Raw genomic sequence first — 14,975 nt, 5'->3', positions numbered from 1 at the left:
GGTTGGGTTAGTTATCTCACAGCTGCAGTACGTGCAAGGTTCACAGGAAGCAGAAGAAGTGGAGATGCATTGTGTGATGAAGAGCTTTAGTTTGGAAGCCCTACTAGAAACGTTCTATTAATACCTTAAACATAATACATAAGTGAACCAGGAGGCAGATATCACATGACTTGATTTGATTTGATTTTAAGACCTTAATAATTTAGCTCACCAGCACAGTTTGAGAAAAAAAGTTTAAGTTGAAGAAAAAAAATCATTCAATGGGAAATAACCATAAAATATAATATCTGTGCAGAAACTAGTATTTTGATTGGAGAACATCCCAGACTGACATCCTGGAGTCAAATCTGTGTATAGAGTTTGAGGATAAATGTAATAATAGAAAGTGGGATTACAGAATGGTAATGACAGATTACAGTTAATTTAATATCTGCTGCTACAAGGTCAGCTCTGCAGGTACGCACACACTTTGCATAATGGTGCATAAGAAACATTGGTTTCTAGTAGGGCTTCCAAACTAAAGATCTGTGCACTCTACTCAGACAGTCATAAAACACACGGTTGCCTTCTCAGACAGGCTGCTCCTCCAAAACAAATGTTATCCCAGGAATGTACTTTGAACAGTTGCCTTCTAGGTCTAGTTTGCGAGAGGAACCCAAGGAGTGTGATAAATAAGCACTGCACATCACACAAAATGAGCCCTGTTGGTAATTTCTGATGAGAATTCATATATTAAACTTACATAGAAACATAGAATGTGACGGCAGATAAGAACCATTCGGCCCATCTAGTCTGCCCAATTTTCTAAATACTTTCATTAGTCCCTGGCCTTATCTTATAGTTAGGATAGCCTTATGCCTATCCCACGCATGCTTAAACTCCTTTACTGTGTTAACCTCTACCCTCTCAGTAAAGTAATACTTCCTGATATTATTTTTAAACCTTTGTCCCTCTAATTTAAGACTATGTCCTCTTGTTGTGGTAGTTTTTCTTCTTTTAAATATAGTCTCCTCCTTTACTGTGTTGATTCCCTTTATGTATTTAAATGTTTCTATCATATCCCCCCTGTCTCGTCTTTCCTCCAAGCTATACATGTTAAGATCCTTTAACCTTTGCTGGTAAGTTGTATCTACTGCACTATCTTTATATTTACAGAAGATCTAGACTCTCAGGAATAAACAGGCTTAAGGATCCCTTCGGCTCAGGATGAAGACCTTCTGTTTATTAAACGGTCAAGGGGGGAAAAGTGAGTGAGCTACAACTGCAAAACCACTACTTTCAGAAATGTTACACTCATGTGGAGTACAGTTCTTGATACAGAGATTGATGCATATATTCCCATTAGGAAAGCATTGCATAGAACACAAAATAAAGAGATCAGAGCCATATTATGACACATAACCTGAGAAAATTGGGCAGACTAGATGGGCCGAATGGTTCTTATCTGCCGTCACATTCTATGTTTCTAACTTGCCCTTAGTTCTCATTTATTATATGCAGTCCACGTTTTCATCTTGTGCTAGCATGTTCCTACACTCATGTATACGTCAGTGACCATATTGCCTAAGCTTTCTACTCTAGAGATACCATCCAGGATGTGTTTACTTTCCTACTAATGGGGATTAACAGAATATTCTTGCTTATAACGGTTCAGACCCATCCCTCTGAGGTCACTAATTCATGTTCTCTTGTTAACCAAAAATAAAAAGGTGCATATATTCAGATCTACTGTCAACTATGTAATTTAATGCCTTGCCAAAATAAAGAATAAAAAAAAAAAATTTCATGAAAAAACATGCCACAGAAATTAAAAAAGTTTTGACTCGAACCCTAGTAATGGGTATTGTGAAAAAGACAAGTATCAGGTCCTATTGGCAAAAGCACCCCATCCTGGCTACCGCTTTTCACAGGGGATATCAAGAAGGATTGCTAAGAGTAAATGCTGCAATTCCTCCATTGTAACAATAACGCACTGTGTCCCCCTGGAAACGACCCATTGTTTCACAGGTGCTACAAAATTTGTCCCCTTAGCTAACTCTTGTCTGACAAATTTTTCCCAAATTATATCCCAGACCAAAACATTTGTATTGATGAATCCCTTTCTTTTCAAACAATTTAGCCAAGTGGTCACAACATGGCATCAAATTGGATAAATTATGTGAATCCACTACTGGCTACACATGGGCGTTTTAGATTTATCAAGGGAAGGATAGCCATCTTGACCCAACAGGATTTCCTGGTGTGTCTTGGATGTCCTCTTCAACTCTATGCCAGGTGCTGGCCCTTTGGTCCACAGATAATAAAAAGATGCATAGATGCTGTCTGCAATGAATGACGAAAGTACAGTGCCAGTGGCTGTCAGGGGAAGAACTGAGCAGCGATAAAAAAAATAAAGAATGACATTGTAGACTACAGCAAGTATGCATGGGAGTTGACATGGCTGATAAATGTAAAGAGCTTTATCTGGTCAACTGAAAAAGTATGTCCTGGTACAAAAAAAATTGCCAGATAGCAATTTTCAATTCCTACATATTGTAAAACATATTGTTGAAACTTTTGCCTGATATTTTATTTACCCCCCCTCCCCCAATTTCCCCCCTCTTTGGATTCAGAAGATGTCAAAAGACTTTGTGGCAAGAACTTTCCTTCCCAAATCCCTGCACACCCAGTAAAAAGTCACCCCAGAGTTGTGTTTGCTACAAGAAAGGAATCCGAAAGGATTTCTGACCTCGACTTGTCCTGATCGCACTTTGTTAGCTGCATGTACTAACATATTGGCTTGTTTCACTGACTTCTGTATTCCCCTGACCTCGGCCTGTCCCTGTTTTACTGTAAACCAAGCCATTAGAAAGTGGCTACACTAAACAACTCAAAGTACTACATTTAGAATACTTGTTAAATGGTATGCCAACAGGGGGAATTTTTCTTTCCTAATAAGTTTGACAGATTTCAAAGCTGAAAAGGGCATCTAATAAAAATGAACAACACTCTTCCTCTGATGTGACTACTGACACCTGAAATCCTGATCACACTGTGCCCTTCATCACTAGAAGTGAATGAAGATCCGATGTGGTGACCTTAGACTACATACTGACTTAAGCAATTTAATATCTTTATACTATGCTTTTTAATAATTTACATTATCAGTTCACTTTGCTTAGCCTTGTCCAGTTAGTTATTTGTTCATTATCACTCAGCCGTAAAGTCTGGTTTCCTAATTCAAATCCCCCCCCCCCCGAGATCCCCTTGGTTAGTGGTCGTTGAATATTTAATTAATACTTTTTCCAATCTCCCTGGCATACGCAAAGTGATACGTGGTAGCAGACACTGCATATCATGCCCCAATTACACTATGCTAACCATCTAGCCTGTCTCTTGCCACGCATAACTCCTATTACTAACTTATGACATTATCAGGGACTTTGCGGTAATTCAGATTTCTTACCACGTGGTATATTTTTTCCAGACTGCCATTAGGGAGCAAGCTCGTATCTATGTATCTAATTTTAAATTTGGCCTTTTTTTGTTATTGCAGTAATTTACCATCTCGCTACAAACTATGTATTGAATATTCATATCACATTTTCTGATTCTGTCATTCAACTTCCTCAAATAATAAAAAAGATTGACAAAAAAGAAAAGGGCATCTAATATATGAGGCCCTATGACTTACCAAAAAGACCCTGGAAAACTGGTACATGAGGTTACCGTTATAGTCATGAGACAATATTAAATCAAATACTGAAGCTTTATTGCACTCTCTCACATCAGGAAAATGAAACGTCCTGTGATAATGGAGTGTGTGTGTGAAAAGCACAAATAAAAGAATAACCACTAAATTAGGCCTGCATTTATAATAAAGTGGTTCGATCAAACATCACAAATCATGCTCAGTTTCACACTCTCTCTGTGTCTGTGATAAGCAACCTAGTGAGAAAATCTCAGCAGACTAAACCAAGACTGGACAGTGTTAATTAAATAGGCACTCCAGGTTCCAAAACAATTTTATCTAAATTACGTTTTTACGGTGCCAGAAGGGCACCCTCGAATGGTTTAACCCCAAAAGTTGGATTCCAGCACCGGTCTCCACTCCTCCACAAATGGCATCCAGCTTCTGAAATTCCACTTTCAGGAAGAGTGCTGCCAGGCAGGGGCGCCGCTGACTGGCTGAGAGCGGTCAGCTGACTCTCCAGTCAATCAGTGACTCCCAATTGACTGGAGAAAAAGGTACGTTTCTTTCCAAGACAGTTTTGTGAATGGGGAGTCACCGATTGGCTGCAAGCGTCAGCTGCAGTGGAGTGGAGACCTGTGCTGGAGGCAACTTTTGGGATAAACCATTCAAGAACTGTTTAACCCCTGAAGGTGAGAGTGCATCTGGGGATGTGCTGGCACCATAACAACTTGGTTTAGATGAAGTTGTTATGCTGCCATAACCAGCCTAAAATGTTCCTTTAAGTAGCAGTTGAAGCTGCTGCAGATATTCAACCTAGAAGCAGGGACAAAGTCCATGCACTGTCTTATGTGTCTGCCCTTATTAACCTGTCCCTAGTGACCCTGTCACAGTCCATACTTCCTTAAAGAGGCATTGTCACTTCTGAAAATAGTTGGCTACAGGTTGTGCTTTATATATATATATATATATATATATATATATATTTTTTTTTTTTTTTTAATTCGTCATGGAATCATTTTTAATTTAAAATGCTTTGCCAGTCACACTATTCAGATTAGTTAACTCCTGTAGTTCCATAAACATATCATACGCATTTGTACAGCACTGCTGGAGAAAACAGAGCATGCAAATATTGCATATACAAATTCCCAATGAGTGCGCCCGAGGCATCATGAGACAACTTTATTACACAGAATGTAGCAGTGAAACAGAGGCAGGTAGATTTTTTTGGTTTACTTTCCTCCATTGCTTTATTCGCCCCAGAAAATGTTGCAATTGCGTTCAATGGAGGGAAAGAACAAAGAACTGTAACTCTCCTATAAGGAGCTATGAATCACCAACTTTAGCAGAGCTAAAATAACTTGGGGATAATTAACCAGCAAATAACTAGGCTCTCAATTAAAATCTCCATCCTTTTTGTTATTTTAGTGTCATACCAAAATACTTGGAATTGTAAATGTGGCAAGTATGAGGTAAGAGAACTAGGAGTAAATGTAACCACAGTATCCTTTTCTTCTTGGAAATATTGTTTTAGATGTGTGTGGTGCATGTGGGTGACAAAACCAAATTCTCCATTTATACCCAGGAAGTAGGAAAAGTGGAATTTCAGAAGCTGGATGCCATTTGTGGAGGTGTGGAGATCGGCGCTGGAATCAACTTTTGGGGTTAAACCATTCGAGGGTGCTCCTGGGTGCCTCCTGGCACCGAAAAAAATTAATTTAGATAAAGTTGTTTTGGAGCCTGGAGTGCCTATTTAATTAACACTGTCCAGTCCCAGTTTAGTCTGCTGCGATTTTCTCACTAGGTTGCTTATCACAGACACAGAGAAAGTGTTAAAGAGAGCATGTTGCCATTGGAAACATGTAGATTTGCTATAAAGTAATGTTAATTAACGAACATTAAGATCAGGCTTCCCCAAACTCCGGCCCTCCAGATGTTGCTGAACTACAACTCCCATGATTCTATGAATGAAATAGATAGTCTGAGAATCATGGGAGTTGTAGTTCAGCAACATCTGGAGGGCAGGAGTTTGGGGAAGCCTGATTTAGATAAATCAACAACAGAAATACACAAATGGAACACCATAACCTGTCCCTGTACACAAAAGATTTACAAAATATTTTATGCACATATGACACAAAATAGTAACTAAAGAAATCATGATAAATGCAATAAATAATAAAGCATGAGAGAAGGTTAAGTGGTTAGAAATGTCTCTTGACCTCTTCAGTGGCAGGTATTATTTTCCCCTGATGTGCTGTTCTGTATCTTTTAGATCACATAAAATATTTAGATTAGGGTTATAATTAGTGCGTAAAGTGGTTCTACCAACTTTTGGGGTCCCTATATTGTGTTAGGATATCTGTTGACTGTGTTTGTATTTCAATTAAATTCCAACACAGTCTTTCTATGCATTTCATATAGATTCTATTTTTTTAAATGCTCAATTTTTTTGGAGTGTGGTGGAACTCATTTTGTTCTTAGTAATAGTTTTTGTAGTGTAGGGGTTAAGCGTAGGACTTTACTGTAAGCGCAGCACATGAATATAAATGCTCCAGGGTGCTGCCTGATATTAGTGGAAGTTACAGTCCCAGGCAGCAGCTGCCTCTCAGGAGTATAACTTATATGAGCTTAGTAATCTCAGAACGGCACAAAGGTGATTTGTGCATTATTCCCAGTTCTATTTTCCCAGTATGGGAAAGAACACAAATTACATTACCATTTGTGCTGTATAAGATTCTCTAACAATTTACTTTTGCCTTGAATGTGATGAGTTATTATTGTAGTCTGATTTAGTACTATGTACAGTTGAGTTTCATTGCTCTGACTGACCTATTTTTAAATGAGGCTAGATTTAAAAGGTAAATAATATAATATACACATTTTATTAGTCATAACTCCCTTTCCCATGTAACTGTGCAAACAGGGTCAGGAAAGTGACTCTCAATATCACACATATTGTCAAAAAATAGTGCAAAATCTCAATAACACCACGACATGTTAAATAAAGAAAGCTTTGACAGCCACCTGGTGGAATAAAGTAAAAACAAAAAAAAATGCTGGCAAACTTTTGTACCTGGATATTTAAAGTGTGCATGCTATGTTAAAGAGTCATATTGGGAATGTTTAAAATGCTAATTTCTATTCATACATTATGATTGATGTGGTATATATTTTACGTTAAGAACAGACATACAGACTACATTTCTTCTGGTATACATAGTCTGCTCACAAGCATTAAGCAGTCGGCACTTTTCTTCCCCATCACAACTATATTGGTATGTACTTTACAAGTAACACCAAGCCTCCATAGCAAGCCAGTAACCAACCTCATGCTGATGAGTTGCAGTACTCCTAGCACTGTAACCACTACAGTGGGCTGAAGTGTTTATGATACCGAACCGAGTCTTTAAAGCAAAACTATAGATTCAGGAACACACATGTATTCCTGACCCTATAGTGTTAAAAACACCCCCTGCCCCCCCTAAATACTGCAAAATATTACCTTTATTCCAGTCTGCTGCTGCTGGCTCTGCCCCTGATCTACCTGCTTGGCTAACATCATCAGACTTGGTGTTCAAAAGCGTTGGATTGGCTGAGACTATGAAGGAGGCAGATCAGGGGCAGAGCCAGCCCAAGCCAAACCAGAATAAATACAATAAGTTGTAGTTGTTCTGGTGGCTACAGTGTCCCTTTAAGTGACACTTTAGCCTGAAGGTAGTCAGCTTTTAATGCATCATGAAGATGATAGGACTACTTTAAAACATGGATTTGAATGTCTATTTTGGCTTCAAATATATAGCTTCTAGAGAGACTAGAAATTGATTCTGCTCTGCAAATCCTGATTAATCATTTTTTTTCAATTGGAATGCTGTGTTATTCCAGGGTGTGTGTGTGTGTTTTGCACACCTAATTCAGCTGTTATGTTTCATGGGAAACATTAATGAAAATATATGACAAGTTAATAGCAACTTATGTATGGCGTTGATTTGCTTTCAAAGTATTATCCTTCGTGGTTTTTCACAAGTTAAACTACTGGGAGCTGCATATGCATATCTCCTACAGAAAGCAATGACAGAACTTGCACAAGTTACTTAGGTCTCACACGCAGTTTATAACATCACAGAATGGGGAGTTGAGCACAGACGTCCAGATTCCAATGATGAAGGCAGCTCAGTGGCTCACTACACTAAACATTTGTGCAAAATAAAGTATTTGAAACAGTGTAGCAGAATATGACTTGAGATTACCCAGTTGACTTTACATTAAGATTTGAATGTGTGTATTTGAAGTTGGTCAAGAAAAAAAAGAGCAGCAATATTCAGTTGCTTATTGAAGTGTTGCAATAATAAAAAGCTACAAATTGCTTTTTTTTATTTATGCATTAGTTATTTTGTTGGGGGAGGGTATAACTGGAATCAGCAACTTATGGAACTCCAGGTGCCAAACAGTCTGAGGATATCTTAGGATCTCCACTGTAGCAAGCCTAAAAGTGGTCCCAATTGTGTGTGTTCATATATCTGCTGGTACCAAACTAACATTTGGGACTAAAGGTGATAGCAGCAGATCTCAATTTACTCATTGCAGCACTAGGAGGAAGTTATATCCACACTGGAGAGACGCCCACAGTATCATTACGTAATACACAGCCCACATACATGTGTATCAAACTCAATCGAACACAGCTCAAACATGCAAACATAAAACCGTGTAAATCACTTGCAGCACACATACACAACACAAGCAGCAAAATACACTTTAATAGGAAAAAAAAAAATAGACCTGCACTCTAAAGGATTTCAAAGCTTTGCCTTGGTACAGTGATGCAAAAATGTTGCCTATCCCTGGTGTATAGCACTCAAATTCTTACATAGGGTATTGTTCTAATGTAATGCAAAAAAAAAATCAGACAGGAAATGATGCTGGGAACAGAGTGACATCATAGTCCAGCTCCCGACATCACTGAAGGATGTGCGTGAGGGAGCAGAGCAGTAAGATTAGTTACCTCGCTGCCCGACAGCATTCTCCCTGAGCCTCTCGCCTCAGAGGGTGCAGGCTAAACAGGCTGACAAACACCCAGATGCCAGGACAACATTTCTACTTTCCTAGTCACCATAGTACCTGTGATTTGTCGATCATCTGGCATACCGATATATGGCTCGTCTGGGATTTGTGGGACTGTTCAGCCCCCGAGGTGACCAGCTGCCTGAGAGCATAGGCGGGCAGTCGGATCACGGAGGGCTGAGGCAGGCTGCTGACGTCACTTCGGCCCCCAGCTCACTAATCAGTGCGCGAGAGGGAGATGGCACCAATCCCACTGGACCCCACGGAAAGCCTATCCACACCAGCTCTAGAGACGTATGGAGGCTGGGGGCATTTAAATTAAAAAGTAATCACTTGAGAGTGAGTGAGTGAGTGAGTGAGTGAGTGTGTTTGTGTATTTGTCCAGCCCTGCATTATAAAATAAGAAGTGGTCTACAACATTTTGAAGTATCCTTCTAACATCTCATTTACTCCAAACACTTATGTAGAAATCCCATTGTCAAATAATTTACATACAGTTGTGGGTGTGTATGTGTACTTGTTCATTTATACATATATATTTTACTTTGTCTTGCCCTGCATGCCAAAGCTAGTTGTTCCAAGCCCCACTGAACATTGTTGGCTTGTTAACTTAAAGGGACACTATAGTCACCAGAACAACTACAGCTTAAAGTAGTTGTTCTGGTGAGTATAATCATTGCGCTCAGGCATTTTTATACAAACAGTGGCTTTTCAGAGAAAAGGCAGGGTTTACATTGCCCCTAGGGACACCTCCAAGTGACCACTCCTTAGATGGCTACTGGAGGGGCTTCCTGGTTTAGGGCTGCACAGTAAGCAGCTCTGCCGTTCAGCGTTCCCCCGCTCTGCATGGGGAAGCTGAATTTTCCTCAGAGATGCACTGATTCAGCAACTCATACAGCACAACACACCCTTGACCTCATCTTCACCAATCTCTGTACCACCTCTAATCGCTCCAATGTTCCATTTCTTTTATCTGACCACCATCTGCTGACCTTTGACATTGGCATACCCCGTACCCAAATTTCCCAATCCTCAACTCTCCAATCTGGCAGAAACCTCCACTGCCTTGTTCTCCAGCATCTCTCCACCAAACTTCAAACTCTCCTTTTACACATTCCAAATCTCACTTGCCCTAACTCTGCAACCTCACTCTAGAACTCCACTCTCTCCTCTCAACTTGACATCATGGCACCTATTACATTTAAAACGCAGCAAGCGTTCCCAATTACAACCCTGGCACACCAAGCTGACCCGATATCACAAAAGAATTTCCAGAACTGCTGAAGAAAGTCTCACACTGCACCGGACTTCCTCCACTATAAATCTATGCTGTGTTCCTACACTCTGGCTCTTTCCTCTGTAAAAGTAAATTACTTCAACTTCCTCATAAACACACTGTCCCGCCAATTCAAATGCCCTTTTCATACTTTTAATGCTCTCCTTCACCCTGTTTCTCCCCCTCACCCCAACCACCATGTCCGCTTCAAACTTTGCAACTCACTTTATGGAGAAGATTTCAATCAGGAAAGAGATCTCTAAACTCTCTCCCTCCCCTTCCAATACATGACCCAACCCAACTGTTCAATGCTCATTCGCACCTACTACAACAGAAGAGGTTTCTGCTCTGCTCCGGTCCTCCCGCCCCACCCCCTGTTCATTTGATCCTATTTCCTCATATCTCATCCGCACTGTCTCCCTCTCTTGCTCTTCCTCCGGCATTTCCTTCACCCTTCAAGCATGCAACTATAATGCCGATTCTGAAAAAGCCCAACTCCCCATCCAACTACCGCCCTATATCGCTACTGCCATTTGCCTCCGAGATCTTTGAGAGAGTTGTGTATGCGAGATTGACAGACTGACTCAAATCCAACTCTCTGCTTGACCCGCTTCAATCTGGATCCCGCACTCGTCACTCTGTTGAAACAGCTGTGACCAAAGTATCCAGCGATTTAATCACTGCTAAGTCTTGCAGCCATTACTTTAACCGAATTCTCCTTGATCTTTCTGCTGCTTTTGACACTGTTGATCATCAACAGGTTCTTCTCATTCTCCATAATCTCAGTCTACAAGATACAGCTCTCTCCTGGTGCTCCTCCTACCTCTCCCAGTGTCTTTTCAGTTTCAACCCCTCTCTGTTGGCGTTCCCCAAGGTTCTGTCCTTGGTCCCCTATTGTTCTCAGTCTACACTGCCGCCCTTGGTAAACTCATCAGCTCCTTTGGCTTCCATTATCATTCATATGATGATGACACACAAATCTACCTGTGCTCTCCTGATCTCTCTCCGCCCATCTTGACTCGTGTCTCTGACTACCTCTCCACGATTTCCAACTGGATGGCTGCTCACTTCCTTAAACTCAACCTGTCCAAAACAGAACTTCTGGTCTTTCCTCCCTCAAATGTTGCTACTCCCGTGTGTCTCCCTCTAAGTCAACGGTGCCACCATCACCTCTACCCCGCAGGCTCGCTGTCTAGGTGTTCTCTTTGACTCCGACCTCTCCTTCACCCCTCATGTTCAGTCGATTGCCAAATCCTGCCACTTCCATCTCAAAAACATAGCTTGCATCCGCCCCTATTTAACACCAGAGTCAGATAAGGTGCTGGTCCATGCAGTTGTTCTTTCTCGCCTTGACTACTGCAATGCCCTTCTCAGTGGTCTTACATGTTCCCAGATTGCACAGCTGCAATCTATAATGAATGCGGCGAGGCTCATTTTCCTGTCTGCCCGCCCGCCCGCACCGCCCACGCCTTCCCCCTCTGCCAGTCCCTACATTGGCTTCCAGTTAGATATATTGCTCAATTTAAGATTCTGGTGCTTGCTTACAAGTCCCTACATAATGCTGCTTCAATCTACTTATCATCCTTAATACACAAGTATGTCCCGTCGAGGCCCCTGCGCTCTGCCGAAGACCTACGTCTATCCTCTGTCCGTACTCCCACATCTGATGCTCGCCTCCAAAACTTCTCCAGGGCTGCACCTTTTCTGTGGAACTCCCTTCCCTGTTAGACTTTCACCCAGTCTCGACTCCTTTAAAAAAATCTTTGAAAACACACTTCTTCAGGAAAGCATATAATTTAAATTGTTAGCGGGTTTTCATTCACCCTCTCCCCCCCATGGACACAACTGTCAAAAATAACCTAAGTTCTCAGTGAATACCTTTCTAGCAACCTATTTAATTACCCCTACCCCTCCTGCAACTGTCAAAAAGAACCTAAGTTCTTAGAGAATACTTTTCTAGCAACCTATTTTATTACCCCTACTTATACTCTTTGTGTCACTATACCCCACTCCCTCTGGCATGTAAGCTGATTGAGCAGGGCCCTCAACCCCTCTGTTCCTGTGCGCCCATTTGTCTGGTTACAATTACATGTCTGTTAGTCCACCCATTGTACAGCGCTATGGAATTTGCTGGCGCTATATAAATAATGATTTACATACAGGGTTCACAACATCTATCACAATAAAAGAAAAACAAAAACACTATGTTACCAATTATTACACATATGTGAAATAGTACCAACTAACCTAAGTGGATACCCAAGTGACAAATGACAGGTGTATACCAAATTAAAACATACTCAAGGTCATTCACAAAAGTGTGAAATTAAAGTGAATTTCTAATTGCAGGACAAAAAAGACAAACTGAAAAATATAGCCCAGCAAAAATGCGAAATTCTCTATGAATTTACTGAAATTCACACTTCAAGGCAAATGGTCTCCTCTCTGGAATTTACACAACAGAATACAACATTAAAAATCAACTATAACTTGTGTTAATCCTTTATGTTTCAATAAGATTCTCTAAATCCTTTCAAATATATAGAAAATTGTAAAACCATAACATGATGGGGGGCAGGGCGGACTGGCTGGGGAGTCACAGTGTATCTGCCTGTATGGCTGTGACAGGCAGTGTGTAATAACATGAATAATGCAATGAGCTGTCCGCCTCACCCCCCTATACTATCCATGGAGCCGAGGGGCAGCCTCCCCATGCCCAGCATGCACTCCCTCTGCCATCTACCTACCTGCCACCAGAGACTCCTCGCTGAATCCCGGGGCGCAGCTGGTCAGCAGCACACAGGGCACGGGAGCCATGGTTGCTCCCACAGCCTCTTCCGCGCTACACTCTGACCTACTTCCGCATGGCAACCGACCAACTTCCGCGTGGCAACAGCCACACTTCCGGTCACCCCTCCCAGCGTGCGGCTGGATGGAATCTCCCGCCCCCGCCTGGCGCAGTGGTACAATCCCCGCGTCCAGTTGCCATGGCAGCAGAGCCCGGAGCTGTCCAGTGACGGCCCGCAACATGGCCCGGGTCTCTCAGGGCACTGACCCCGTGGGCAGCCTCCTGGTGCAGGTAACACAGACTGGGCAGCAGGGGTATTCACTGGATATCCAGTACCTGGGCAAGGCCCCCCTGACAGTATTATTAAAATAATAAGAATCATCATCATTATTATAGAAACATAGAGTCACTGTATTAACAGGTGCTGTGTGAGTATAATCTCAGAGTACCATAGGTATTAGCTTTACATTTTATTACATTTCCTGTTTTAGGACAATCTAATGTGTCTGTGTGTTGTTACTAGTCAGTTCACTTGTAGGAATAATACAGAGTTCCATATATTTCTTTAGGAGTGAATAAGGGATTTCAGCAAAGCTCATTGTGGGAAAGGATTACATTTGGACAGCTTACATAGTATGTAGGGTGTGTATGACCTCCTGGTAACAATCTAGTTAAGTGCTGGCAACCATAGGAAACAGTACACATAAGTAGATACTGTATACATTGTATTTACCTACCTTTGTGTGCATTTTAAATGATTTACTTATTTTAAATGCTAGGTTTTAATACCAGGAAAATATTACTCCGTGATGATACTATTAATTACAATTGTGATTTTTCCACATTGTCCAGCTTTTGATAAGAGATCAATGAGAGATCCATCATCTAATTTATCTATATGTGTTTTGGTTCTGTTACCTACAGGTCCAGAACGACTTGGAGCATTTGAGAAAGAGACTGACACACACCAGCATCAAGGAACATGGGGAGACTGTGGATATCCAATCTCTGGAGAAAGCAATTCAAAGGACAGAACTTGGCCTTAAGGTAAGAACGCCATAGCTGGTGCCTGGTACGGTATATTTATTCTTCTGTTATGTTTCTTTTTGTTAAATTATATGACTTGCAATTTTGATTTAGATAGCGTTTCATAACCTATTTGTAGCACAGAACAGGCTTTGAGGATCTATGGAGCATATCATCAATGCTAAAGCCTTTTCAGAATTACATTTTTTGAAAAGTTATAAACCTGGAACCATTACACTATTAATGGTGATTATTGAAGAACAAGTTTATATGTGCAGTTTGTTAAAACAAAATATTACCTGTATATATTGCATAGAAAACAATTGAAACATACAAGTGTAAATTTCTACATGATGAAAGCAAAACATTTGAATCAATGAATTGTCAAATAATTTACAGTTTCTTGCTGGTGTTTGTATTTATTTGGCAGAAACATACCGAGGACTACCTGAGTTACATCAGCTGCAATCCAATGACATTACTTCATGATGGAAGCAAGGACAAGTACATCCCGCATGTGATAAAAGGGTGAGGGAAGAATAGGATCCTAAGTAGTCAAAGTACTGGAAATAGATTCTTGTTATGCGTTAATAAAGTAGTCCTGTCTTTCATGCAGTATGGAACGTTTAAAATGAGACAAAAAAAGTTGAACTTTTTGATAAAAACCCATCAGATCTGCAAACTGTTATAAATAACTGATTGCTAGCCAGTATATTACATATGTAATAATATAGGGGACTTAAACGGCTGATGGCTAAGGTGGTTTTATTTGGGCACATACACATTTACATATTTTAATTTACCCTTTGGTAAAAGTTCATAATATTTAATACATACAGGTGATACTCGAAAAATTAGAATATCGCGCAAAAGTTCATTTGTTTCAGTAAAGCAACGTAAAAGGGGAAACTAATATATTAGATAAACACATTACAGGCAAAGCAAGATAGTTCAAACAGTGATTTGTCATAAGTGCGATGATTATGGCTTACAGCTCATGAAAACCCCAAATCCACAATCTCAGTAAATTAGAATATTACATGCAATCAATAAAACAAGTAGTGTACATAGAACAATATCGGACCTCTGAAAAGTATAAGCATGCATATGGACTCAGTACTTGGTTTGGGCCACTTTTGCAGCAATTG

General features: G+C 40.6%; 2 protein-coding genes and 1 long non-coding RNA gene across 3 annotated transcripts in view; 1 reads left to right on the top strand and 2 right to left on the bottom strand.

Moving 5' to 3' along the window:
• Positions 1-12,883, bottom strand: part of AAGAB (alpha and gamma adaptin binding protein) — a 28,840-nt gene extending 15,957 nt beyond the window's left edge. Inside the window, exon 1 of the mRNA XM_063448746.1 lies at positions 12,761-12,883. Within this exon, the coding sequence (XP_063304816.1) occupies positions 12,761-12,830 (70 nt within the window). The 5' untranslated portion in view covers positions 12,831-12,883. The remainder of the gene's footprint in view (positions 1-12,760) is intronic.
• The window catches only part of LOC134603105 (uncharacterized), a 741,779-nt gene that overhangs the window by 634,282 nt on the left and 92,522 nt on the right, over positions 1-14,975 (bottom strand). The window lies entirely within an intron of this gene.
• IQCH (IQ motif containing H) overlaps positions 12,953-14,975 on the top strand; it is a 107,790-nt gene continuing 105,767 nt past the window's right edge. The window contains exons 1-3 of the mRNA XM_063448753.1: positions 12,953-13,092; positions 13,726-13,848; positions 14,258-14,355. Coding sequence (XP_063304823.1) covers positions 13,042-13,092; positions 13,726-13,848; positions 14,258-14,355 — 272 coding nt within the window. The 5' untranslated portion in view covers positions 12,953-13,041. The remainder of the gene's footprint in view (positions 13,093-13,725; positions 13,849-14,257; positions 14,356-14,975) is intronic.

The sequence above is a fragment of the Pelobates fuscus genome, chromosome 3 (genome assembly GCF_036172605.1).
Source record: "Pelobates fuscus isolate aPelFus1 chromosome 3, aPelFus1.pri, whole genome shotgun sequence".
NCBI lineage: Eukaryota > Metazoa > Chordata > Amphibia > Anura > Pelobatidae > Pelobates > Pelobates fuscus.
Note: the sequence above shows the minus strand (reverse complement) of the source record. Positions and strands in the feature narration are given on the sequence as shown.